Below are 26,845 nucleotides of genomic sequence, written 5' to 3'. Positions count from 1 at the left end.
AGGGAAGGTTTGCCTATTTGCCGATGACTCTAAAGTGTGCAATAGGGTTGATATTCCTGGAGGCGTCTGTAATATGGTAAATGATTTAGCTTTACTAGATAAATGGTCAAAGCAATGGAAACTGCAGTTTAATGTTTCCAAATGTAAAATAATGCACTTGGGGAAAAGGAATCCTCAATCTGAGTATTGTATTGGCAGTTCTGTGTTAGCAAATACTTCAGAAGAAAAGGATTTAGGGATAGTGATTTCTGACAGTCTCAAAATGGGTGAACAGTGCAGTCAGGCGGTAGGGAAAGCAAGTAGGATGCTTGGCTGCATAGCTAGAGGTATAACAAGCAGGAAGAGGGAGATTATGATCCCGCTATATAGAATGCTGGTGAGACCACATTTGGAATACTGTGTTCAGTTCTGGAGACCTCACCTACAAAAAGATATTGACAAAATTGAACGGGTCCAAAGACGGGCTACAAGAATGGTGGAAGGTCTTAAGCATAAAACGTATCAAGAAAGACTTAATGAACTCAATCTGTATAGTCTGGAGGACAGAAGGAAAAGGGGGGACATGATCGAAACATTTAAATATATTAAAGGGTTAAATAAGGTCCAGGAGGGAAGTGTTTTTAATAGGAAAGTGAACACAAGAACAAGGGGACACAATCTGAAGTTAGTTGGGGAAAAGATCAAAAGCAACATGAGAAAATATTATTTTACTGAAAGAGTAGTAGATCCTTGGAACAAACTTCCAGCAGACGTGGTAGATAAATCCACAGTAACTGAATTTAAACATGCCTGGGATAAACACATATCCATCCTAAGATAAAATACAGAAAATAGTGTAAGGGCAGACTAGATGGACCGGGAGGTCTTTTTCTGCCGTCAGACTTCTATGTTTCTAATATCACCACCTCCTCTTTCCTAATAATTGAAAATAGCCAGCTCGGAAGATCTGGAGTATTTGGTCCATTTATCAGCTCAATATTACTGCAATGTTTGTCTCATATGAAATATTGCTCAACCTTCCATAGATGCTAACTCCTAGTAGGATTTGGTTTTGCACTTTCAATTCATTATTTTACACAATAGACCTCCTAAAATGTTGCAAATTGGAACTATAATAGAGATAAATTGGAGTTGTTATTCTTTCACATTGTTGTTTTTATGTTTGTATGTTATTATTCTATGTTATATAGCACTGTGTTGGAGAAGGAGCCTGGGGGTGGAGCAGTGAAGGGCTACCAAAATTTTTACTACCACTGTGGGCATGGCTTATGCAGGACGCCCTGCATTTTCTTTCAACATCTTTCAATGCAAATTGGGTGCTCTGGGGTGGAGCTCCATTTTCACTACCCCACTGCATTCCCCCCTGTCTGGGTAGTAGCCCACCCCTGGGGTGGAGTCAAAGAGAAATTACCCTAGAATCTTTACCTTCCCACAAGCAATCTAAGCCCAACCCATCTTGAAGTCTAACTCTTATCTAGTGCCAAATAGTGCTAACAGTTAGTTGACTAGATTCTTGTGCACAGGCATAAGCAATAAATCAGTTTAATTGAAAATTAATGCATGACATTGGTCTTTTGCGTCTGATACTGGCTGTAAAACATCATGACAGGCAGGTGGTCTGAATACACAGCTATGAAGACCTAACTGTTAATTTTAAACCAAATTTGCACTTTGTTAAAAGTTATGGCAGCTATCACCATATTAATATTTCTTGTTTTATTCTGAACTATTTAATTTGCCTGTTTGCATAGAAAAATAAAAGTTACCCATTTATTTTATTAAGGGGGACAGAGGACCTAAAGGAGATCAAGGCATACCAGGAATTTACGGGAAAAAGGCAAGTTTAAGTTTACCATAGGATTGAATGATTTAGTTTGACAAAAAAAGATTATGTCAGGTGGACCATTCTTAGAGTAAAGACTAAATATAAATCTAGGTTGTTGTAGGCAAGAAATAAAAGTTAACACAAATGGTTAGCTTATCATATGGTACTAGATTTTTCTCAAAGGGATTGTAAAACAAAATCAAAGGGAGATTTATCAACAAAAGGATATGCTTGTCAATAATTTTCTTATAAACAAATCTCAAAAAGATTTAAAATGGATTAAATATTTTATGATTTTGAACAACACAAGACTGAGTTTGAAATAAAGTTATATACAAACTATTATTGCTAAAATATATAAATTTTGGTTGAAATATTAGAGAGAATAAGAGAAACATCTATGATAAAAAGTTTGGCTAAAATATACAGATGGTTCAGTGGGAAAATATGTGGTTGAATTTTTCTGGACTTAGAGAATTTTTATAAAATGATATATCTTTCATATTTATCACCAAAGAAATGTATAGACTGTATGTAGGTACTACAAATTTATGTTGGAAATGTAAACATGGACAATTTTTCCTGTTATTGTAGATCTGTGAAAAATTAAAAGGGTATATGTAAAAATAAATATATGTAGATTGTTCTGAGTTCGGGTTTTGCCCTGTGTAATGTTTTGCATGTCTATGCGACGTTTCGGCGAAATCACATTCACCATCATCAGGCTGGAGTTCCAATCTTTGTGTTTTTGCAAATGAATATTAGCAACTGACTTTTCTTCTTAGCATGTAGTGTGGGGGTGGAGATTTGCTTTGAATGTAGCAAATAGATTGGGTGACTATGCTTCCGTGATCTGATTGGTTGGTGTAATCATGGTTATAGAAGGAATGGCATGAAGATTATGAAGTGTTTTGTTTAAGTCTGATTTCCAAATATAAAATTCTAAAATCATAATAATTAAAGGATTGACATATTGATTATAATGAAGTGTTTATTTTGTTTAAGGCTGGTTTCCAAATCTCTGGCAGGCGCGAGGTATCATCCCTTTTATTTAAACAAAAGGATCTCTTTTCAATTTCGATAGCTTCTAGAGAGATTCTTTTATATAAATTCTCTGTTTTGTGGAGTAATTTAGTTTTTTCAAAGTCAATTTCGTGCCCTGTTCTTTTAATGTGCTGGACAAGGGAGGAGGTCTTCTCCTGTTTCTTGACTGCATTCATATGTTCTGCCATGCGCTGGCTCACTCTTCGGTTAGTTTGTCCAATGTATGTGGCTGCACATGTTTTGCAAGGGATTTCATAGATTCCTTGGTATTCTAATTGGATTTTATCTTTGGGGCTCCTTAGGATATTAGATATTTTTTGGTTAGTGCAAAATGAGGTTTTGATGTTATGTTTTTGTAGAATTTTACTAATTTTATCCGTGGTGCCTTTGATGTAAGGAAGGATGGTGGTGCCATTGTCCTGTTCTTGATCTTGTTTTTTGGGGGGTGTCTCTTTATTGATTAGGTTTGTTATTGTTTTCTCTTTGAATCCATTAGAAATTAGTACATCTTTGAGTTTGTTCAATTCAGTTTTTAAGTGCTCATGGTCAGCTAAGCGTTTGGTTCTGGTGATGAGAGTTTTGGCCACTGAGGTGATTTGTGCGGGGTGGTGGTGTGAGTGTGCATTTAGATAACGGTTGGTATGGGTTTTCTTTTGGTAGATAGTATGTCCTAGGCTGCCATTGGGTTTTTTATAGACCAGTACATCTAGAAAGGGAAGTTGATCATTGATTTCTGTTTCCATAGTAAACTGTATTTTGGGGTGTAGGCTGTTGAGATGAGTGAGGAAATTGTCTAGTTTTTCTTTACCATGTGGCCAAATTACAAAGGTATCATCAACATATCTCAGCCAAAGTTTGGGTTTGTATTTGGCTTGCTCTAAAGCATTATTTTCGAAATATTCCATATAGAGGTTGGCTATGACAGGTGATAGAGGTGATCCCATGGGGGCTCCCTCTATTTGTTTATATCTTTGTTCATTATAGATGAAGTATGTATTGGTCAGGCAGTGGTTGGTAAGGTCTAGGATATATTTGGGGGGTTTGTGTTTGTCTTGGATAGCTGTCAAGGCTTCTTTAATAGGTATTTGTGTAAACAGGGACACGACATCGAAACTTACAAGTAGGTCATCGGGTTGTAGGTTTTGTTTTTTAATTATTTGTATAAAGTGGGATGAATTTTGAACATATGAGGTAATAGTTTCTGTATATGGTTGAAGGTATTTGGCTAAAAATTTGGCAAGGTTTTGTAGAGGGGAGCCTATAGAACTGACTATTGGCCTGAGAGGTATTCCTTCTTTGTGTATTTTTGGAAGGCCATAGAGTTTTGGACATATGGAAGATTTTTCTCTGGGGATGATTTTTTGCTGGATTTCTTCGCTGATGGGAGAGGCCTTGATTTTAGATTTGGTGGTTTTTTCTAGGTAGGTGGTAGGATCTGTGCTTAGGAGTTTGTAGGCCGGGTTTTGTAGTAGATTTTTCATTTTTTCTTTGTATTCTGCTGTGTTCATTACTATAGTGGAGTTTCCTTTATCAGCTGGGAGGATTATTATATCCTGGTTTTTCTTTAGATTGATAAGTGCCTCTCTTTCTTCTTGCTGTATGTTGCTTTTTGGAGGTTTACTAGAGCAGAGAATATTAGTGACTTGGAGTCTGATTTTGTTAGCAGTATCTGGGTTGATTTTATGTAAAGTTGTTTCAATTCCACATATGATATTTTCAGTTGGTATTCGTCTTGGAGTTATTGCAAAATTAAATCCTTTTGAAAGAATATTGGTTTCTGTAGTGGTGAGTATCTTGTCTGATATGTTATGTACTGTTTTGGTCATAAGTTGTTGTGGAGGGCTGGGTTTTTGCTGTACCTCTAGTATTTGGAGTTTCTTATTATGTGTGTCTGTTTTGTATTGGGTTTCTGTTTCTGCCCTCCAGATTGATATTTGTTTGAATTTATCCCAGAGTAAAGGGTGTATTTGGTTACTGATTTTAAGGTGAAGAGAGAGTAGGCTTTTGTTGATTTCATCAAGTATGAATCTTTTTTTGTGGAGTTCATTTCTGATTAGGGCTAATTCAGTTCTTTTTAGGATCCTCTCTATGGTTGGGGTTTTTGGGTGGAATTTTAGTTGGAAGTATTTGGGAATTATTTTTTTGTCCCTGCAGTTGCGTAGGAATGTGAGATCACATAAGATGGAGGCTTTTCTGACTTCAAGTTTTTCATAGGTCCTAGTCAGTAGGAAAGTGTCCTCCCCGTAGAGGCAAGATATTTGTTTTCGTAAATTTTCACGGGTATATGTATGTAGATTGTTCTGAGTTCGGGTTTTGCCCTGTGTAATGTTTTGCATGTCTATGCGACGTTTCGGCGAAATCACATTCACCATCATCAGGCTGGAGTTCCAATCTTTGTGTTTTTGCAAATGAATATTAGCAACTGACTTTTCTTCTTAGCATGTAGTGTGGGGGTGGAGATTTGCTTTGAATGTAGCAAATAGATTGGGTGACTATGCTTCCGTGATCTGATTGGTTGGTGTAATCATGGTTATAGAAGGAATGGCATGAAGATTATGAAGTGTTTTGTTTAAGTCTGATTTCCAAATATAAAATTCTAAAATCATAATAATTAAAGGATTGACATATTGATTATAATGAAGTGTTTATTTTGTTTAAGGCTGGTTTCCAAATCTCTGGCAGGCGCGAGGTATCATCCCTTTTATTTAAACAAAAGGATCTCTTTTCAATTTCGATAGCTTCTAGAGAGATTCTTTTATATAAATTCTCTGTTTTGTGGAGTAATTTAGTTTTTTCAAAGTCAATTTCGTGCCCTGTTCTTTTAATGTGCTGGACAAGGGAGGAGGTCTTCTCCTGTTTCTTGACTGCATTCATATGTTCTGCCATGCGCTGGCTCACTCTTCGGTTAGTTTGTCCAATGTATGTGGCTGCACATGTTTTGCAAGGGATTTCATAGATTCCTTGGTATTCTAATTGGATTTTATCTTTGGGGCTCCTTAGGATATTAGATATTTTTTGGTTAGTGCAAAATGAGGTTTTGATGTTATGTTTTTGTAGAATTTTACTAATTTTATCCGTGGTGCCTTTGATGTAAGGAAGGTTGGTGGTGCCATTGTCCTGTTCTTGATCTTGTTTTTTGGGGGGTGTCTCTTTATTGATTAGGTTTGTTATTGTTTTCTCTTTGAATCCATTAGAAATTAGTACATCTTTGAGTTTGTTCAATTCAGTTTTTAAGTGCTCATGGTCAGCTAAGCGTTTGGTTCTGGTGATGAGAGTTTTGGCCACTGAGGTGATTTGTGCGGGGTGGTGGTGTGAGTGTGCATTTAGATAACGGTTGGTATGGGTTTTCTTTTGGTAGATAGTATGTCCTAGGCTGCCATTGGGTTTTTTATAGACCAGTACATCTAGAAAGGGAAGTTGATCATTGATTTCTGTTTCCATAGTAAACTGTATTTTGGGGTGTAGGCTGTTGAGATGAGTGAGGAAATTGTCTAGTTTTTCTTTACCATGTGGCCAAATTACAAAGGTATCATCAACATATCTCAGCCAAAGTTTGGGTTTGTATTTGGCTTGCTCTAAAGCATTATTTTCGAAATATTCCATATAGAGGTTGGCTATGACAGGTGATAGAGGTGATCCCATGGGGGCTCCCTCTATTTGTTTATATCTTTGTTCATTATAGATGAAGTATGTATTGGTCAGGCAGTGGTTGGTAAGGTCTAGGATATATTTGGGGGGTTTGTGTTTGTCTTGGATAGCTGTCAAGGCTTCTTTAATAGGTATTTGTGTGAACAGGGACACGACATCGAAACTTACAAGTAGGTCATCGGGTTGTAGGTTTTGTTTTTTAATTATTTGTATAAAGTGGGATGAATTTTGAACATATGAGGTAATAGTTTCTGTATATGGTTGAAGGTATTTGGCTAAAAATTTGGCAAGGTTTTGTAGAGGGGAGCCTATAGATATATATCTCAATTGTATTAATGTCCAATATGCAGTGCAGGTTCCAGATGGGTGAACTGTATTCGAGGATTGGTCTGGCAAATGTTTTGTATGCTCTGGTTAGCAGTTTAATATTGCCAGAGAAGAATCTACGCAAAGTTAGGATAACAACTCTTAGTGCCTTTTTGGCAATGTTATTTCAATGGGCTCTGGCTCTTTGATCATTAGATATAAGTACTCCAAGGTCCTTAACAGAGTGAGGGTCCTTTACAAGGTTGCGTCCTTCAAGTTTCTTTTTGCACATGTGTAAGGCACAGCATTTATTGGTTGAGCTTTGAAGTTGCCATTTATCAGACCATTGTGATACATGGTCTAGGTCTTTTTAAGGGTCAAAGTATTGTATTTAGCACTTCATGAGAAGGACTAATGAGCCAGCTTCAACTCGCCATATATTCTGTCAGCCTTTAGAGAGTGCTGACAGTTTGATTTACTGCAGCTCTTATTTACCTTTATCCTATTCTTTTACCAGGGTGCAAAAGGAGAAAAAAGTTCTGCTGGACTTCCTGGAATACCTGGACGGGTTGTAAGTTTCTAACAAATTTGGGAGGGGGGATTCTCTTTGTTTTTCTTTTTACTGCAGTATTACAACCGTTGAGTAACTCTTATCTTCATTTATAAAAACAGGGAGAACCTGGGAGGAATGGGAAAGATGGCATACCTGGGATTCCAGGTTTTAAGGTACCCAATGTTTTGATTTTGTTCAAATATTGTATTTATAACTGAAATTAAAATTAACTTCATGTATATGCATGATGGATACAAGTAGTTCCCGACTTACAACCATTCGTTCAAAGTTACAACGGCACTGAAAAAAGTGACATGACCATTTTTCACACTTAGGATCATTTCAACATCCCCATGGTCATGTGATCAAAATTAGGACATTTGGCAACTGATATGTATTTATGACTGTTGCAGCTTCCCAGAGTAATGTCACCACCTTTTACTACCTTCTGACAAGCAAAGTCCTTGGGGAAGCCAAATTCACTTCACAACTGTGTTACTAACTTAACAGCTGCAGTGATTTTCACTTAACAACTGTAGCAAGAAAGGTTGTAAATGGGGGAGAAAGTCATTTAATTGTCTCACTAAGCAACAGAAACTTTTGGGTCAAGTGTAGTTATAAGTAGTGTTGGGCGAACTTCAGGAAGTTCGGGTTTGGCGAACTCATCCAAACTTTGCCGTGAAGTTCGGGTGAGTTCGCCGAACGCGAACCCGAACTTTACCCGAACCCAAACAGCATCAGTGTTTCTTTAACTTTTTTAAAAAGTTCGGGTAAAGTTCGGGTGAAGTTCGGGTAAAGTTTGGGTTCGGGTTTGGCATTCGGCCGAACACCAAGAAACGCCGCCGCCCGGGAGGAGAGTGGAGAGTCCCATGATGGAATTCCCCACTCTCCTCCCAGGCGGCGGCGTTTTACGGTGTTCAGCCAAACGCCAAACCCGAACTTTACCTGAACTTTTTAAAAAGTTTGGGTTCGGGTTCGGCACGAACTCAAACTTTGCAGGTTCGGTTCACCCAACACTAGTTATAAGTTGAGGACTATCTACCTGTATACAGGTGGGGGTTGCTAATTACCACCACTACCAATGCGATGCGCATGCAGCTTTGGGTTGCCAGCGTGCATGCGCATTTGTCCCTACGAGATTTTGCTTCTGCGCATTTGCAGGAAGCAAAATCTTGCGAGAGAACGTGGGTGCACATGAAATTTCGGTGATTTTTTGCTTCCATGCATGCGTAGAAGCAAAACAATTGCTGAAATCTCACACACGTGCATCCCTTCACAAGACTTTGCTTCCCGCACATATGCAGAAGTAAAATCCCGCACACGCTGAAGCTGTGCACCCAGCTCCATTTTTGCTACTCAATGTACTGCCTGAATGGATACTTCTTTCTATTTTATTAATGGATTTTAATTTTGTTAATCTATATTTCTTTTGAACTAATGTGCTATGTAAAAGCAGCTATGAATAATTAAATGAGACCCAGTGGAATCAATGGACTAGGAGTCCATCTGGCACAGGGAACAAGGAAACAATTTAGAACATAAAAAGGAGAATCAGACAACTATCTCCTACTTTCACTACACATCTTATCGAACATCTAATAGCATCCTGCAAGGCCTCCAGACATGTGTATGTGCTCATACGTTTGCTCTATGGAACGGAGGACCTGATCTAATTAGGACTGTTCCATACATCAAAGCTGATCCATGCGTATTGGCATGCAGATATGGTATAAAAAGTGAGACCCATAATCAAGTACATGATTTTGCTCTCTTCCATGTGATATTTATTGCATATGGAAGGGAGTTTTTGCTGCAAATTTTCCATCCCTTCTCTTGCTACATACCTTGGGAATCCCCTAATCAAGTTAAATTACTCTTTCTGGCATATAGTTGCTCTGGCAGCAATAAATAGAGAGTATAGGAAATTTGAAGAACAATGCAAGTGCATTGTCTGGATTTCCTTCTTGCTATCTGGTTTTTAAAAACTTTTAATATATGTTTTTGTTTAAATACATTGTATTCTTTCATTCTTAGATTATAATACAGAGCAGGAGGAAGAAGTATAGCATTTATTTCTGAACAGTTTGAAATTATAAAAGCAATGGCCTCTTGTTTCTGCTGGATTAAAATGCTTCCATTTTGCCTTTGAACATCTGCTGTCTATAAAACATCATTTCAGTTGGATTTTTTTTGTAATCAAAGTCAGGATATATTAGCAAGAAAAGCATATTTGAACATTTCTTCTGGAATCTTCTTCAGTTTTTCCCCCAAACATTCAGAAATAGTCCTCTGTGCCTGGAAACAGTAAATATTCTGGTGCACATCAAAATCATGAGCTCTATAAGTTGGCTTCTGTAGACCCATATGTGTGCAAACTTTCTGCTGTGGAATAATCAAGGCCCCACCCTTCTTTGTGGAAGAGTTTTCTTTGTCATTGGGAACTCTTTCCATTGGATGGAAAAAAATTATATTTACCAATTTTCCCATGGTTCATAACCTCCCACTCAGAGTGTGAACATTTCAGAGTTTCTTAAAGATGCAGCTAAGTGTCTGCAACCTGGTATTCTTCAAAACGTAGCAAATGGAGATTATGTATTTATCATATGCACAGGTTACACCAGTTTTTAAATTCCCACCCAGAATGGGTCATAACAATATAAGTAGTCCTCCTCGACTTACAACCACAATTGTGCCCAAAATGTCTGCTCCTAAGAGAGATATTTGTTAAGTGAGTTTTGCCCCATTTTATGACCTTTCCTGCCACAGTTGTTAAGTGAATCACTGCAACTGTTAAGGTAACAACAGCGACCATTTTTCTACTGTTGTACTATTTCTTGAATTCTCTGACAAAATAGCCAAATTTCTATATATTTTCTTGACTAATCCCATGTGTGTGCTCCTACTGCTTTCCAGTATGAACCTTGTTCAAGTTGCTGTTAATTTAGATAATAAAGCCATAAATCAGCAAGGTCTACATCAGTGGGTCATTGTTAGCTGACAAATGCAGCCAAATCAATACTTCTGAATCTTTTGGAAAGGTATCCATATTTGGTTAGATCTGCCCTCTGGAAGCAAAAACCAATAGAGCAGCACACACCCGCACAATTTTTATGTTCTGCTAAATCAGAATGTGGATGAACTCTTGGTGTACAGATTTATTCCATAGGGGAATGGGTCTGAATATAGATTTTGCATCATTGGCAAGGTCTTAATATAAATGCAAGTGGAATTAAAAAAAACAACAACCCAGCTTAAAGAAACATGCTGTATAACAGTCTCTTTTACTGGCAGATTTTAGATATTTCCCATATATTGGTGGAGTTAAGTTTAGGCTGATAATGTTCCCAGTGTGCTACTGGAAATTTAATAGTTTTATGATTATTTCTCTGTCATCAACATTAAGGGAGAAACTGGACAACAGGGTTCTCCAGGACCAGAAGGAAGACGGGGGAATCCGGTAAGTTTTGAAGTTGTTTTACTGACATACATTTTTCCTTGTTAAAATCTATTTTTAAAAATCGGGTGTCAAACAGAACACAACCCCATACCGAAATCTGGCAGCTGATCTTTTAATGGGTTTTTTATGACATTAAGGAGGATTTTCTTCTTTATGTTACTACTGTACTTTTCTTTTTGGTGAGCAATTACTGACATTCATCAACATGCCTCTTTCTTTCCATCTTAGAAAAGTAGCATTTTCACAGGGAGCTTGTTGACATAATGTGTCATACTGTTTACTTAAAACAACTTTCTACTGCTTCAAACAAAAGAAAACTTAAAGGAGTGGTTTTTGTTAGAAATGGGAACCAAATGCCTATTTCTTGCAAAACCAATGTAAATTGAGGTCATGTAACTACAATTGGCCATAAATGCAGGTAAGTTGCTAAGTGTCCAAACTGTGGTCACATGCCACTTTGGCATGCGTGCCATAGGTTTGCCATCACAGATGTATTATAGAAAGCATGTATTATAGAAAACAATTTTTCTAGAGTAGGAGAGAGAATTGAATTGCAAATTAAAATTCTTCACTCATATGCCAATGGAGAATATACCCTGTTAATTCCACAAAGGACTTCCCCTAAGACTGCCTTTCCTACAGCCAATGATTCATGAAATTCTCCACACAGCTTTTATAATACATCCAGAGAGTGGCACTTTTCCCATTTGTACAGCATCCAAACATTCTGTTTCTCTTGGTTATTTAACCATTGTACGGATAATCTGCTCTGAGTTAGTGTTTGATCAGAGACAGATATTCTTTATCATTTCAGTTAATTTAATGCTCACAAAAATTAGATGTGGTGTGGTACATATTAATTTGAATAAAGGCAGCAGTTTTCTTTATTTAGAAACATTATACTGAAATTTATATTTCATGTTTAATTTCCTATCTGTATTCACTGTGCAATTGTTTAGATTACCACCCATTATTTCTTGATCCTATCTTTTGGACAGATATAGGGTTGTGGGGTCCTTGGTGCTCTTGGGGCTTGGATGTTTTCTTGCAGACCTTTTATTACCTAACTAGATAACATCATCAGTGGAGTGATCAGTGATCAGTGAAGATATTGCTTACACCCACAACTTAATAATCATCTTGATCTTTTCAGATTGATTCTCTTCATGGAGCAGCTATAGAGTCTAAAAATCATTATACACTTCACTTGGGTTGTCAGCCAATAGTTGTAACTTGTTGCTTATATCCTAAGATTTTTATTAATATTGCTTCTTCATTGCTTATTTGACCCCTATGACAATCATTAAGTGTTGTACCACATGATTCTTGACAAATGTAAATTTTATTTTATGTACGCTGAGAGCATATGCACCAAGACAAATTCCTTGTGTGTCCAATCACACTTGGCCAATAAAAATTCTATTCTATTCTATTCTATAAGCAAAACAAAACAAAAAGTACATGAAGATAATACCTGCTACAAATATATTTCTAATGTCAGTACTGTACAAACATTTCTTATTATTGATTAATTTAGTTTATTCATTTAGAATATTCGAAACTGTTTCAATGATGAAATTCTAGGTACTACACCCCAAAAGTACTTTTTCAAAAGGCAACTGGACTTTGTTTTTCCTTCAGGCCATTTCGCTTCTCATCCAAAAAGCTACTTTAGCTCTGACTGAATGGTGGAGAATGGAAGGATTTCTTCTCCTTGCAGTTATCTTGTTAGCATTGTTTCTGAGAGTTTAGATTTATCTAAATAGCCACAAAAAGGACAAATGATAGACAGCATCATTTGTTGAGGAGCACAGTAACATTTTAAGGTTTTGTACTGAACCCACAAGGTTCAGCATGATAACAGATTAGTCAAGTAGCTCAATTTTCTTTAATTGCTATACTTCTAGATAATGATTAAATCGTTTATGGGTAAAAACTTACTATTTAATTACTTCCTATTTTAAAAGCAATTAAGAATCATACTAGACACTAGAGAAGGAAGGATAATTTAAAAAAACTATTAAGTGCATAGTGCATAAACTTACTATCCCCACGGTGTCCCCTTTCATCGTGGGGGCAGCAGCCATTACTGCTCACCCCCACCAAGAGAGGGTTGTAGATGGTCTCTTTGACTCGTTTTGGAAGCCAGTGGTCCTCTGCCCAGAATGTGGACGTTGCTGTCTTCAAAAGAATGACCCTTGTCTTACAAATGCAAATGGATTGCTGACTCTTGTCCTGATGGGTTTGCTCTCCTATGTTGTGCCATGCATTTGTGAAGAAGTTTTTTGTTCCTCCAATGTACAGATCTAATACACGTCTTGCTGCATTGTACTGCATATATCATTTTGTTCAGCTCGTATCTGGGTATTTTGGAATGGACAGTCTTTTGTCTTAGTGTACTTTTGGGTTTGAAGTATGTCTTCCTTCCATCCTCCACGATTTGGCCAGAGCTGAAGAACCTTCTTGAATGAGAAGCGAAACATCCTCAAAGACAAAGTTCTGTTGTCTTTTGAAAAAGTACTTTTGGGACAACCATGACCTGAATGACTGAGAATCTCCATAGACATCTGGATGATATATCACAAAGCAGATATACCTAACAAATTCCTTGAGTCTGCTTTAGAACAGTGAAAAAGTTCACTGGGGTTGCAACATACATTGTTAATTCATTCATATGAAAAGGTAGTGAACTTTTGAAATTAAGCTACAATTTCATAACAGTTCTGAATTATTTTGTATTTATTATTCTAAAAAAAAGAATTTAAAAAACACGAGACTCGTTTGCCAGTATTTGAACAAATAAATATCCAGTCTTTGCCAGGGACCTCTTACACCACATGGTTTTAGACAGACTAGAGAAAGAAAATACTACCTACTTTAGATTAACCTTTCTTTCTAGAATTCTATGCCTTTCTTCTCTGTGACTTGCAGAGCATTCTCTGTTTAAAATTGTCAGTTATAATCTTTGCCAAATGCTCTGTGCTCTAGTTGTTCTCCTGGCAGCTTTCTGTGTATCAAGGAATAAATGTTATGTAACAAGGAAATTTAATTTTGAACAGAAAATAAATGGATTTTCCTGTTAATAAGATCCACCCAGATACGGAGTGATTCTTCCCTCTTAAATTTTTGCTCATAAAAATATAGTTGTCAGCCACAGTGAATTCTCATGTGGAGATGCCATAAGAGGAATCAAAGTGAAGGCTACTTTTGAGTTCACTTTTGGTGGAAATATATTATTTTTTAGCTGAAACTGAATATGATTGCTAATAATTCTTCAGCTATCCTGAGGCAGTTTTACAAACAAGAACAAGTAACAAGCATTATCTGCCAATTTGAAGTCTAACAAAACCTATTAGAAATAGAACTAGAATAATTTATTGGCCAAATGTGATTGGACTCACAGAAGGAATTTGTCTCTGGTGCATAAACTCTTAGTTACAGTACATGCAAACAACAAGTGGTAATCATAATCATAAAATACAATCATCATAAATCATAGATACAATATTCAGTGATAATGAAAAGATACTCAAGCAATCAACATAAATCATAATAAGATACTAAATAAAGGCAACCAATATAAATTGTAAGATACAACAAGTTATAGTCGGAAGAAACTAAGGAATTAGGAAATAGGACAGATGAGAAGGATAATAAGTAATACACCCCTGCTGGGTGGTTTGACATCCCAAGGCAGAGGTGAGTTCCTGTCATTTAGGACTGGCTCTATAGAACCAGAAGCAGGAATTTCCTCCGCTCACCTCTCTTGGCAGCCCCATCTTAGTTTTTCGTTCTGCATATGTGCATTTCGTTCTGCATATGTGCAGAAGCTGGGTTTTCAGCACTGTGTATCTGTGTGCGTGCACTTTGTCTACTTTGGCATATCTCTAACTAAACATGAACTAAAATCAGTTATTGTTAACACAAAAAATATTACAGGAAACATACATTTTTTTTGTAAACAAAAATAATTTAAAAAATCTAAAAGAACCTTCATGAAAAACAATATTAGAAGACTGCATGTTTGAGCCTATGCATAGCTTTATCTTGTCGTGGTGGATTAGTCAGAGGGTTTTTTAGGTAAATACGATTGCCAGATTGATGTTTTGATAGGACTTTTGATCGATGGAGTGATTGATCAAGTCTGTTTCAAAACTTACAGGCCACATAAACAGACCTTCTAGATCAGACTAGATCATTCAGTTCTAATAGTCATTAATTTATGCTAGTTTTCTATTTGACCTTCTAGATCAGACTAGATCATTCAGTTCTAATAGTCAATTTATGCTAGTTTTCTATTTGACCTTCTAGATCAGACTAGATCATTCAGTTCTAATAGTCATTAATTTATGCTAGTTTTCTATTTAGTAATTTATAAATCAGTCCATTTCAATTAATAAAGAGAAACCAGGCTTCAACTCTTATCACTCCAAGCAAAATGGTTGGAGAAGACTTGGGAACCCGATATATGAAAGAATGCCCCATCAGTCACATTCTTCCCTTCTGCGATTTCTATTGCAAATCTAGTTATCTCCGAGTCTTCGGAGAGGGGCGGCATACAAATCTAAGTAATAATAATAATAATAATAATAGTTGCTTTCAATGCAGTGCGGGCCTCTCCAACAGCAGTCTTATAAGATTTATTGATTGATTGATTGATTGATTTTGTCCAATACAGAATGAGGGTTTTAGTGGGTATACACATAGTTAAATACATAATGAAGGTTATAGAGGATATACTCATAGTAAAATATATCTAAGAAAGAATAGAAGATATAGGAATAAAACATATCAATGAAAGAATAGAAGAGATATAGGAATAGAAGAAAGGTGTAGGAAATATAGGAGAGCAATAGGACAGGGGACAGAAGGTACTCAATATATTTAGCCATACAGTATTTGAAATACATGTGCACAAGCAAAGGTTGCACCAGCTAATTTTGATATATGTTCCCAAATGCTTCATTTGAAAGTAGAGGTGACACTTTTATTATATCCAAGTATACTATACATTTTAATTAAAATTAATTCTGTATTGTCTTTTTAAGAATATTGCCTTCAGAACTTAATTATTCTGTATTAGACCTTTGGAGGCAAAGTGTGTTTGCAAACTATGAATAAAAATTTGCTTCTTATGATTATCACAATGTGATAGGTGAGATCTAAGTTGAAAATCCCATTGTAAAATTCAGTATGTGGCCATTCTTGGTTCCTAGCAAATAAGTCATATGAGATGCTCAACCCTAGCAAGAATGGTTGGCTTTTTTCCTGTGGCTTCCAGTAGCAAAGAAAACTGGCAGCTTCTGTTTGTGGTACGCAAATTGTGTGATGAAGTAACTTCTGCTAGGATTAAATGATTGTGGGTGCCATGGGCATTGGTGGTCATTAAATGAGTCACAGGCTCTGTGAATGTGAGGAGTTCTGCAGACTCAAGCCAAATCAAGGCAAGGAGCACAACTCTATTTAGATGGTTTTCCAGCAGAGACGTCAAGTACTTTTCTGAGTGTTTTCTTGCCAATGCTTTTTATGGTATAGGAAGAAAGGGTCAAAACCCAAACCTTGCTACAATGAGGATGGAAATTAGATTTTCTTTTTTAAATAAAGACCTCATTGTTTTTTTCTTAGTTTCCCAGAAAATATCTCAATCCAAAAATAAAAGATAATCCAGCTGTTTTTCAGATGAAACCTATTTTTCTTAATATTTTACAATGTCCCCAAAATAAAACAGAAAAAAGGAAAGCAGAAAAAATTTCATGCAAAAACATTCTCTTGAAACAAAGATTAGCCTCTTGCAGACACAAGGGACATTGTTACACTGAGAGAAAATAATTAAAATCAGTTCAAAAATACTTTTGAAGATACATTATGCACAGTGATTCCATAGTTATTTTTAATGGGCTAGAAGCCCGGGATAGAAACAGCTATGTAAGTTTAATTCTTCATAAAAACAATTCTGTATGTGGTTACAGTTCAAGATATTTCAAGATACAGTTCAAGATATTTCAGATGCCTCCCTCTGTGCATTGTTGAGTCATGTTCAAGAATCAATCAAGAATTCTAATGTTGACTTATTTCCTATATTGATTCACAGCTCCAAGATTATAGATTCTATAATATAGACAGGGGTGGGCTACTGCCTGGAGGGGACGGGACTCAGTGGGGTAGCAAAAATGGAGCTCCACCCCAGAGCACCTAATTTGCATTGAAAGATTTTGAAAGAAAATGCAGGGTGTCCTGCATAAACTACAGCCACAGTGTGGTAGTAAATAGTTTGGTAGCCCTTCACTGAATATAGACCAGGGGTAGGGAACGATGGCTCTTTTATGACTTGTGGACTTCAACTCCCAGAATTCCTGTTAGCCAATCATGCTAGCTCAGGAATTCTGGGAGTTGAATGCTAGCTCAGGAATTCTGGGAGTTGAAGTTGAAGTCCACTAGTCATCTGCCCCCCCTCCCTGATATAGACCATGCAATCTGGTATGAAGAGGTTGACATATACAAATATAATAGGTGATACTGCCAACATGCATCTAACCAATGTTCATGATTGTGTTTCCTCATAATGGCTAATCGTTCACATGTAAACATGATCTTACAACTTCTGTTTCGAGTCAGATATCACAGTAGGATATGAATGCAAAATTGGAGAATGAATAAAGAACTTCAGATGAGAAGTGGTGATTCTATTTAATATGTTTTAATTTATTTTTCCAAAGGGAATTCCTGGGATCCCTGGAGTTCAAGGAATAAAAGGAGATAAGGTATTTATCAGAATGTAGATTTTAAAATAGAGCCATTTCCTTCTTTGCTTTAAAGGACTACTGCCACAGTGCATTCTATAATAAATAATGTTTTGTTTTTTAAAATTTGTCATAGGGTGAAAGTGGGCTGCCAGGACAAGAAGGACAAAAAGGAACTCCAGGATTACCTGTACGTTTTTGTTATTCCAGTTTTTTTGAAGTGGGTGTGGCAAAACGCCATGGTTCTAAGAATCATGGTCTGAAGAAAATCATGCTGTCCGATTCTGACAGCAATTGTAAAACCCAGAAGTCAATATGTCTGAATGAAATGATTTCGAAACTAATTCCTTTGACAGTGGCTGAACTTGAAAAGGCAAAGATGCTAGTTTTATAACAGAAGAAAACCAGTATAACTTCACAAAAACAAATTAATTATGCCACAGATGCACTGTCCTGAATTAATGCATACTGAATACTGCATGGAAATTGAAGTTAAATGCTTGTGGAGACTATTCACTGCCTTAAGGATCCTTTCAAATGTTCTGCATGAGCTCTTAACAAGACTCGTGTCGTGTCAGGCATTTAGTAGAGAACTTGAAAATTATGATTCTTTCCATCACATTGAACTGTTTTATAACAAGGAGGCGTCTCTGTTCTGACCTGTTAATAGCTTCCACAAAATGATTCCCTTTCCAGAATGGATGGTACTCTAATTTTGAACAGATGGCAACTGTCACCAATGTTCAAAGTGATGGGAATTCTTCGTGTAGACATAACTTCATTTTATTAGGGAAGGATTTTGGAAGAGGCTTCATCTTTCAGCTGTAAGTTTAATCTCAGAAAGTACTATGATACATCAAGGAGAGTTGCTTTGCAGCGTGCTGGTTATGGTTTTTCCAAGATGGTTTCTGCATGTACAGGAAGCACAGTATCAGTTTGAATAGTACATTTTCCAGATCATTTATTATGATTATATTTCATTCTCTTCTTCCCTGATAGGATCCACTTACTTTCAAGTGCATGGAAGATTTAAATATTTAGAATGGCTGAAGAAAAACCAGCCAGAATATAAAGTGAAATTTATTTGCTGTTAGTTACAGTAGTTGTTCCAGAACTGAGTGGGTGAAAATCTTGTTGACAATTCAAATGTAATACCTGAGGGAAATTTCATCAGAAATAAGGAAAAAATATTCCTATTATAGTTGCCAGCTTCAATCGTTTATTGTTATATTTGCCATTAGTAACTCGTTTTGGAGAAAGAAGCAGCAACAGTTTGTTATACTGTATTTTAAAAACTTGCTTCATTCTTGTTGCTTCATTTTTTGGCTAATTTTGTACAACTGCTACATTATGAGTGAGGAGCCAGGGGGACTTTTATATGTTGCTGTATTAAATCTCCTGGCGTCTCTTGTGTTTTGTAGTGCTGGCTAGGGCTGATGGGAGTTGTGATTTAGTAGCATTTGAAAAGGTACAGGTTCTTCATGTCAGTGCTCCATATTGTGTAAGAAAAGCCTATTTGCAAAGAATTTATATGCCCCCCCTCCCAAAAGACTATCCTTAAACTTAGATGCAGAATAGGAGATTGGCCATTTTGATTTTGTAGAGAACATGTAGAGATTCTTCTGTTAGTTTTATGGATTCTGCAAGATTTTGGGGGGTGAGGGGCAGGCTTTTTAGTCATGGGTATCAATGAAAGCAAGCTTGGAAAAACTCTTGTTGTATTTCCAGCTTTAATTCTTTTTCTATCTTGCTGATTGTGCCAAAGGCTTATGTCAAACTAAGTGCCTCTTGATTTATGATAAGCCATGTTACTTTTAGCATCAGTCTTTTCAACTGAACAAAAAAAATTATCCTAGAGTGGCATGTTTCACAGGTGTTATGGCTAGGCCAAAAAAGGTTAAATCGCACTGTGATTCCAATGAAAACAGAATTATTTGAGCACTTTGTGCTTGCAGTTAAATTTAAGGGTGTAGTTTTGATAATCTGTTTAGTGTTACGCCTGGTTTGAACCTAAGCCATACATAAAGTACCAGTTACATGCACACTTGATCAATTATAAACAGGATTTTCAAGCAGAGGTTTGAAATTGGCTTGCAAACCTTGACTGGCAGGAAGCCAATTTGAATTCATTGTACTGAATGCTTGGGCAAATATAATGTAAACACTGATTATGGGAAAGGTATGGGAAAAAAAGCAAGGGAAGGAGCAAGTGTGTATCCCATGTGCTAGTTTATCATTTGTATATTTTATAACTGTTGGTAATATTAAATATTTAGGTTCTAATCTTCCTTAATTAATGGATCGTTGCACTTAGGAGGCACTAGCAACTATGTAGCTTTAATTGGCATTTGCAGAGGAGGAGAGAGAAAATTAATAATGCCTTAGTGGAGTTAAGCCCAAGTTTCTCTTGCAGTTGCCAAAGTCCAAGCAGGATCTCACAGTTGCTGCTTATCTTGGAAGAAGCCTCTCACCATTTTTCCTGGTCAAGCACTTCACACAATATATTTTTGGATCACTCTGTCCTTTGTTGTTTAATTTGGTTTCAGTGTCAGGTTTTAAGTTTAGTATTGATGACAATGCTGTTTACTCAACTGGTCCCTCATCCATCTCTTATTTTTCTTTTCCATTGTGAGGAATTTTTTCCACTGTACTGAATAAATTGAAATCATATACATACTGTATAAGACAGAATGGACTCAGATGAATATGGACTCGTGGAGTAGTATAAATGCCTGATTTTTAAAGCACGCATATTGCTAATGAAAGAACACTTCCTATTTTGGAAAGGCTGTTAGGAAAACAGATTACCATTCTCTAAATAATAAATATGTAAATTTATATTTATTTACATTTTGAAAGAATTAATAATAAATGTTCAATTTGAAAGTAAAAATAGAAGGCAAAAAGAGGTGGAATTCAATAACACACTGCAATATATCCATATTTTCAATTTGTATTATTCAAATGTAAGAAATGAAAAGATTCATTAGATTAGAGTATTATTAGAGTTGGAAGGGACCTTGTAGGTCATCTAGTCCAACCCCCTGCTCAAGCAGGAGTCCCTACACCATGTTAAAAGAAATTGTAACATAATCTGTATTGGTTCTGTTACATCGTTCTCATTTTTAAAAAGAAATCTTGGTTGTTTATGTAAAGAATATCTGGTTTTCTTTCTATTTCTCAGGGTAATCCTGGACTTGAGGGATCATCAGGTTTACCTGGAGGGTCTGGTCCTAAGGTATATTTTCTGCTTTGACTTGTAAAAAAGAAAACCTTAAAAAACCAGTATCCAAATTATAAGTAAACAAGAGAAAACTCAAATATATGAAAACTCTTCTGAACTCTAGCATAGTGAAGTCCATATCTGGGAGCTCAGGAAGCTCAATATGTGCAGGAAATACATGACTTTTTCAGATTGTTTCATTCTGTCCAAAGTTGAAACAACAGTCCTTTACTTAAATTAGAAGGGGGAGCAAGAGCTTGCACATCTGAGGAGGTGAAGTCTATGTGCTTCTTATAGAAATCTTGGAACATAAAAGTCTGTTCATTGAAGCTTTTATATCCATGCTCATTGTGTGGGATTTTGTAACTCTCTTAAGCCCAGTACTGCAGTTTTTCAATGCATCTCCTTCATGTATATAAGCAATGAAAACAGATGAAGTTGTAAACTGAATTGTAATTATTCCCCTTTTATTCTCTAATATGTTCCTCTATTCTCTTGCACACACCAGCACACTCACTCAGATGCAGCCACAATTTACGGTACTATTCTAAATTACTCTGTATTTATTACAATAAGGGAATATCAGAAAAGGGGCAGCTCCCGAGAGGAAGAGTTGCAGTGATATAACCTGGCTTATTCATTTAATTTGTCTGTCTAAACATTTTGTATAATTTGTTTTAGTAACACCATTAACTAGTTGAAGTCTCTTACTCACAGGGCAGCAAGGGTGAACAAGGACTACAAGGGAAATCAGGAATTCCAGGTACCAAGGTAAATTTGGCTACGTTTCAGTGTGTCATGAGGCAAGGAACTACATTCTTCGGTGAATATAAAAACTATGATTGCTTTGTGTTCAGTGTAAATTTCTCTCTTCCTGAAATGAACTTTAACAGATTAACAGAATTGGAAGGGACTTTACAGGTCATCGTCCAACCCCCTGCCCAAGCAGGAGAATCTGCCTCTACCTAGGATTGAACTCACAACCTCCTGATTGTGGGGCAAGCACTCTTGTGATTATTTTAAAAAAAACCTTAGCTTCTCCTGCTAATTAAAAGACAAACTGCCTATATTAACTATTCATTAAAATAAAAATATATGAGCTATGTTTACAGAGGAAGTTCCCTTTTGCAAAAGCTGCCAGGATGCATATGTTCTAGGACAGAGGGCCAGTATCCACATGCAGTTACTCAGGTCTCGTACCTCCTTCCTCGTGTTAATTTTTGTCACTTTTAACCGTGGCTCATGTTGACATCTGCACAAAGTTTAACCAGGCCTTTTACATCTAACATTTGTGAAAGATAACAATTATTGTTGAGTGTATAGTTAGTCCCTGATTTATGGTCATTTATGTAGTGATATATTGGTGCTGAAAAAGTGACTTATGACCAATTGTCACATTTACGACCTTTGTAACATCTCTGTGGTCACATGGGGGCTTGGCAGTGATGGGCTTCTACGGGAACGATCAGGAACACAGTTCCAGTAGCAAAATTTGGAGCACCACCCCAGAGCACCCAATTTGCACTGAAAGATGTTGAAACAAAATGCATAAGCTCCTTATGCACTACCACAGTGTGGTAGTAAAAAATTTGGTAGCCCATCACTGGTGCTTGGTAACTATAATTATGATGGTTATACTGTTTCAGGGTCCTCCTTGACTGCTATTTGCAACTTTGCCATCCAGCTTCTGATAAGCAGAGTCAATGGCAGAATTCAGATTCATTTAAAAGCAGTATGATCAACTTAGCAACCCTTGTGGTTTCCAATACCTGTACCTAGAGCTTCATTCCCAATTTAAACTTCTGTCTGTCATGGACTGGTGGGGAACCTGTTGACTAAAGACTTATAGCAATTGGAAATGAGATGATTTTTTAAAAGATTTACCACTGCAGTTCTTTTAAATGTTTGCATAAATCAAGTTCTAAAATCATTTTATCAGGATTGTGATAGAAGAGCTGTGTTTTTATGTAAATAGTTCAATTTTCTTAATGCTGATGGATATTTTCAGTACTCTGAGCAAAGGCAAGAATAATGAATATGCTTATGAGTTTTTATCAAACTTATTACGTTTACCAATCACTTGATGTCAAAATATCACAGGGATTTACTCTGTGGTGGAAATATTCAGGAAAACCCTCTGTCCTGAAATATATGAGTCTTCTTTTCCAACAAGTGCTGGGAAATAAGGATATGAAAGGCATACTTTGCTGGGGAAGAGCACAGCTACATATAGCAGAGATGGGTTTCAGCAGATTCTCACCAGTTCTGGTGAATTGGTAGTGGAAATTTTAAGTAGTTTGGAGAACCAGTAAATACCATCTCTGATTTTGCAGTTACCTTCCCCTGGAGTTGGGAAGGAATAGAGAATTTACAGTATCCTTCCCCACCAAGCCATGCCACAACCACCAAGCCATGCCCACAGAACCAATAGTTAAAAAAAATGGAATCCCGCCACTGATATACAGTATGCCCTATAAGCAATATGGCAACTTTAATACTATATAATAAAGAGTTTAAAGACCCATTTCATTCATACACACTCATTGTGAAGATTTTGCTCAACTGTAATGTGAAGGAAAAAAAAGAAGTCCAAAGTCATTACCACCCATGTGCTTTCAAATCAGTTATTTGCAGGATTGTGCCCACAGCTTCACAAGAACAATGCATTTTCATAATGTGTAGTTTCCTATTTATGGAGGGGTTCTTTTGTTTCTTAGGGAGAACAAGGAAGACCAGGTGATTCAGGTGAACCAGGCTATCCTGGGATGCCTGGTCCTCTCGGTTCGAAGGTATGCCTGGTTTTTTAAAAAATAATTATTATTATGGACTAGTACTGTATTTCCTTTTATAAAAAAGCCGAAAGAATCAGTGAGCCTTTAGTTGTGAATTACTCTTACAAATGTAACCAGAACTAGAAATTGCAGGACTCTTCTCAGACTATATGGTTGCACAGTTAACTTTTATCAATAAAATGTGCATCTAGTTCATACAATTCCTTTAGCCTCTGAGGATACATTGTTTTTAATTTTCAACTTATCTTTTACAGATGAATATCTAGCTAGCATAATTTGTTTTGTCCATGTAACATCAGTACAAATATAGAAATTAGTGGATTAAATTCCATGTTTGACCTTCCTTAGAAGATAAGAAACTTTAGTTAATATTTATTTGTTTAAGTTAAACAGCTTTTGTGCCCGTATTATCATAGCACTTTGGGGGCCCTCGTGTGTAAAATGCCACAAAACGTAAGAAAAAACCCAACCAATAATTTAGTGTTTGAAATTATAATAATAGTACTTAAGACAGGTCCTTGAAGTTCTAGTCATTCCAGCAGACTGCATCCCTGCAGTTTGTATTGTGATCTGGATACACATGTATTTTTTCATTTCCATCAGTTCAAAGGCCATGAATATATTATTAGTGATGGGCGAACCCAACGGTGTTCGGGTTCGGCAAGTTCGGCCGAACTTTACGCAAAATTTGGCTGAACCCGAACCAAACCTGAACTCGAACCTGAATGGGGAATCCCTCCCATGAAGAGATTCTGGGGGCGGAGCTTTGACATCACCGGCAGGTTGCTAAGGACGCCAAGGTGATCACTTCCTGGATTCCATGGAATGGAATCCAGGAAGTGATCACCTTGGCGTCCTTAGCAACCTGCCGGTGAAGTCAAAGCTCCGAATGCGGAACACGACCCCGAACTTTGCCCAAAGTTTGAAAACATTTTGTGTTCGTGTTAGGTATACCGAACACTGCAAAATTCGGTACGGACCCGAATTGTGCGGGTTCGGTTCGCCGATCACTATATATTATGTATTAAGAAGAAGTAAAATATTGTTTTTATAATGTTTACAATTTTCTTCCTAATCATTAATTCGGTATCACAATAGACACATTTATTGAAAGAACGCAAGCTTTCTGATATTCTGAAATAGCTTTTTAGGATCAACATATTTTCTTTTAATATTATAAATTTATATTTGATGAAATAAGTTACCATAAATAGAGTATTAAAATTACACATCACTGGACATCTTTTATTAAAAGGACCTTCGGTGGCCTTTAGGGAAACTGGGCAAGAATTTACCAGAATGCAACATAAAATCCTATTTGCAGCTGAAGATGAGTATTTTCTGAAGATTTTTCATTATCTGAAGATTTAAACACTTGCAATATCCTTCCTTACATTAGATTTACTTCTTACATCATGGGCTCTTTAATCAAATAAGAAAGCTACTGTATACTGAAACACTTATTACAGCATTGAGAATCTTAACTCAAAATTGTTTAAACAAATAAGAAGGATCCATAAATGTGGGTACAAAAGGAATCCAAACAATGATGTGATCTAATGAACTAGCATGCCAAGAATGACTGGAGACGTGAAATTAAAAATGGAGATTAATGTAATGCCATGTACTACCATGACTCTAAGATGTGCAAATTATTGTTCAAGAGATTGCACATTGCTTTGTACAAATGTATTTCATGTTGTCAGGGAGAACTTGTTACATATATACAAAACATTTCTATAAATACAACTACAGATAGTTCTTGACTTACAATCATTCCTTTAGTGACCATTTAAAATTTCAATGACATTGAAAAAGTGACTTGTGACCAGTTTTCCCACATAAAACTGTTGCAGTATCTCCATAATCATTGTGTGCTTGACACTGGCATGTATTCGTGACAGTTGCACTGTTTCAAATTCATGTCATAACCTTTTATAAGCTTCCCACCTGGCTTCCAACAAGCAGGCAATTGAGGAAGTCAGATTCGCTTAACAACCTCATGATTCACTTAATAACTGCGGCAAGAAATGGGAATTTTGGGGTTCAGTTGTAGCTGTAAGTCAAGGACTATCTGTAATTGTTTTTAATTTGTTTTAGTTTAATTTCACTGCTACTGTTACAAATAACAGTTTAACAAGAAATTGATTTCTACTTTTCAGGGAGAGAAAGGAAATCAGGGTGAAAAAGGCATCCAGGTATGCTGCTTTTTCTTTTAAAGTTATGATATAATTAGGAATAATGCTAGCTTGATTAAAAGAATGTAAGTTGTGAACCTTTGCATTATATGTGAAATTGTGGTTTATTGTTCAATCAGAGAAGCCATAGATTGTTTAAGGTTTTGTTCTCTGACCTGTGCTAGACAGAACAAACTATTGTCCCAGGATCATAAATGTGATCTTGTTGAGTTAATTAAGCTGTTTGGCTTGTTAGTTGAGAGTATGTGGAGGATCCAATTGGTACAGATTGGCACCTTTGTTATTTAAGGCATAATCTAAAGTTAATACGACATATTAGGTTTAACACAATGAAATATGAACAAGTTACATCAGAGCAGGGCCGAAGTAGCGATTATATCAAGCTAATTAAGACTTTTTTTCAGTCCTCCAATACCCCCATTGTTTTTTCAGTGTATGTATATATGTATGTATGTATGAATATATGTATGTAAGTATGTATATTTTATTGAAAGTTCTATAATTTCTTAAGCTATTTTTACATCTTTGGTTTAAATATTCTTTAAAGTTTAGGTCTATTTAAATTAAGATCCAAATTAAATTTCCTATTGTTTTGCTTCAGGTTTATAAATCAGGTGCTGTGTGTGTATTGTTTGATTCAATATAAATTTGATAAAAAGCAATATCTTGGAATTTGGACAATATGAAGTCTAGATGTTATCTGTGAAGTCTACATGTAATCATCCTTAAAGCAGATATATACTGCACGAGTCAAAAAGAGGGAAAATATTTACTGATCCCTCACATCCTGGACACAAATTGTTTCAACTCCTACCCTCAAAATGTCGCTACAGAGCACTGCACACCAAGACAACTAGACACAAGAACAGTTTTTTCCCGAACGCCATCACTCTACTAAACAAATAATTCCCTCAACACTGTCAGACTTTCTACTAAATCTGCACTTCTACTAGTTTTTCTCATCATTCCTATCACCCATTTCCTCCCATGTTGACTGTATGACTGTAACTTGTTGCTTATATCCTAAGATTTTTATTAATATTGCTTCTTCATTGCTTA

The 26,845-nt window shown here is 36.3% G+C and overlaps 1 protein-coding gene across 1 annotated transcript in view; it reads left to right on the top strand.

Annotated features, from left to right (window-relative positions):
- Positions 1-26,845, top strand: part of COL21A1 (collagen type XXI alpha 1 chain) — an 81,148-nt gene that overhangs the window by 34,961 nt on the left and 19,342 nt on the right. The window contains exons 13-22 of the mRNA XM_070738931.1: positions 1,784-1,837; positions 7,341-7,394; positions 7,496-7,549; positions 10,780-10,833; positions 17,550-17,594; positions 17,710-17,763; positions 20,758-20,811; positions 21,514-21,567; positions 23,514-23,585; positions 25,751-25,786. Of these exons, the coding sequence (XP_070595032.1) occupies positions 1,784-1,837; positions 7,341-7,394; positions 7,496-7,549; positions 10,780-10,833; positions 17,550-17,594; positions 17,710-17,763; positions 20,758-20,811; positions 21,514-21,567; positions 23,514-23,585; positions 25,751-25,786 (531 nt within the window). The remainder of the gene's footprint in view (positions 1-1,783; positions 1,838-7,340; positions 7,395-7,495; positions 7,550-10,779; positions 10,834-17,549; positions 17,595-17,709; positions 17,764-20,757; positions 20,812-21,513; positions 21,568-23,513; positions 23,586-25,750; positions 25,787-26,845) is intronic.

This window comes from Erythrolamprus reginae, chromosome 1 (genome assembly GCF_031021105.1).
Source record: "Erythrolamprus reginae isolate rEryReg1 chromosome 1, rEryReg1.hap1, whole genome shotgun sequence".
NCBI lineage: Eukaryota > Metazoa > Chordata > Lepidosauria > Squamata > Dipsadidae > Erythrolamprus > Erythrolamprus reginae.
This window is presented reverse-complemented; position numbering and strand designations above follow the sequence as displayed.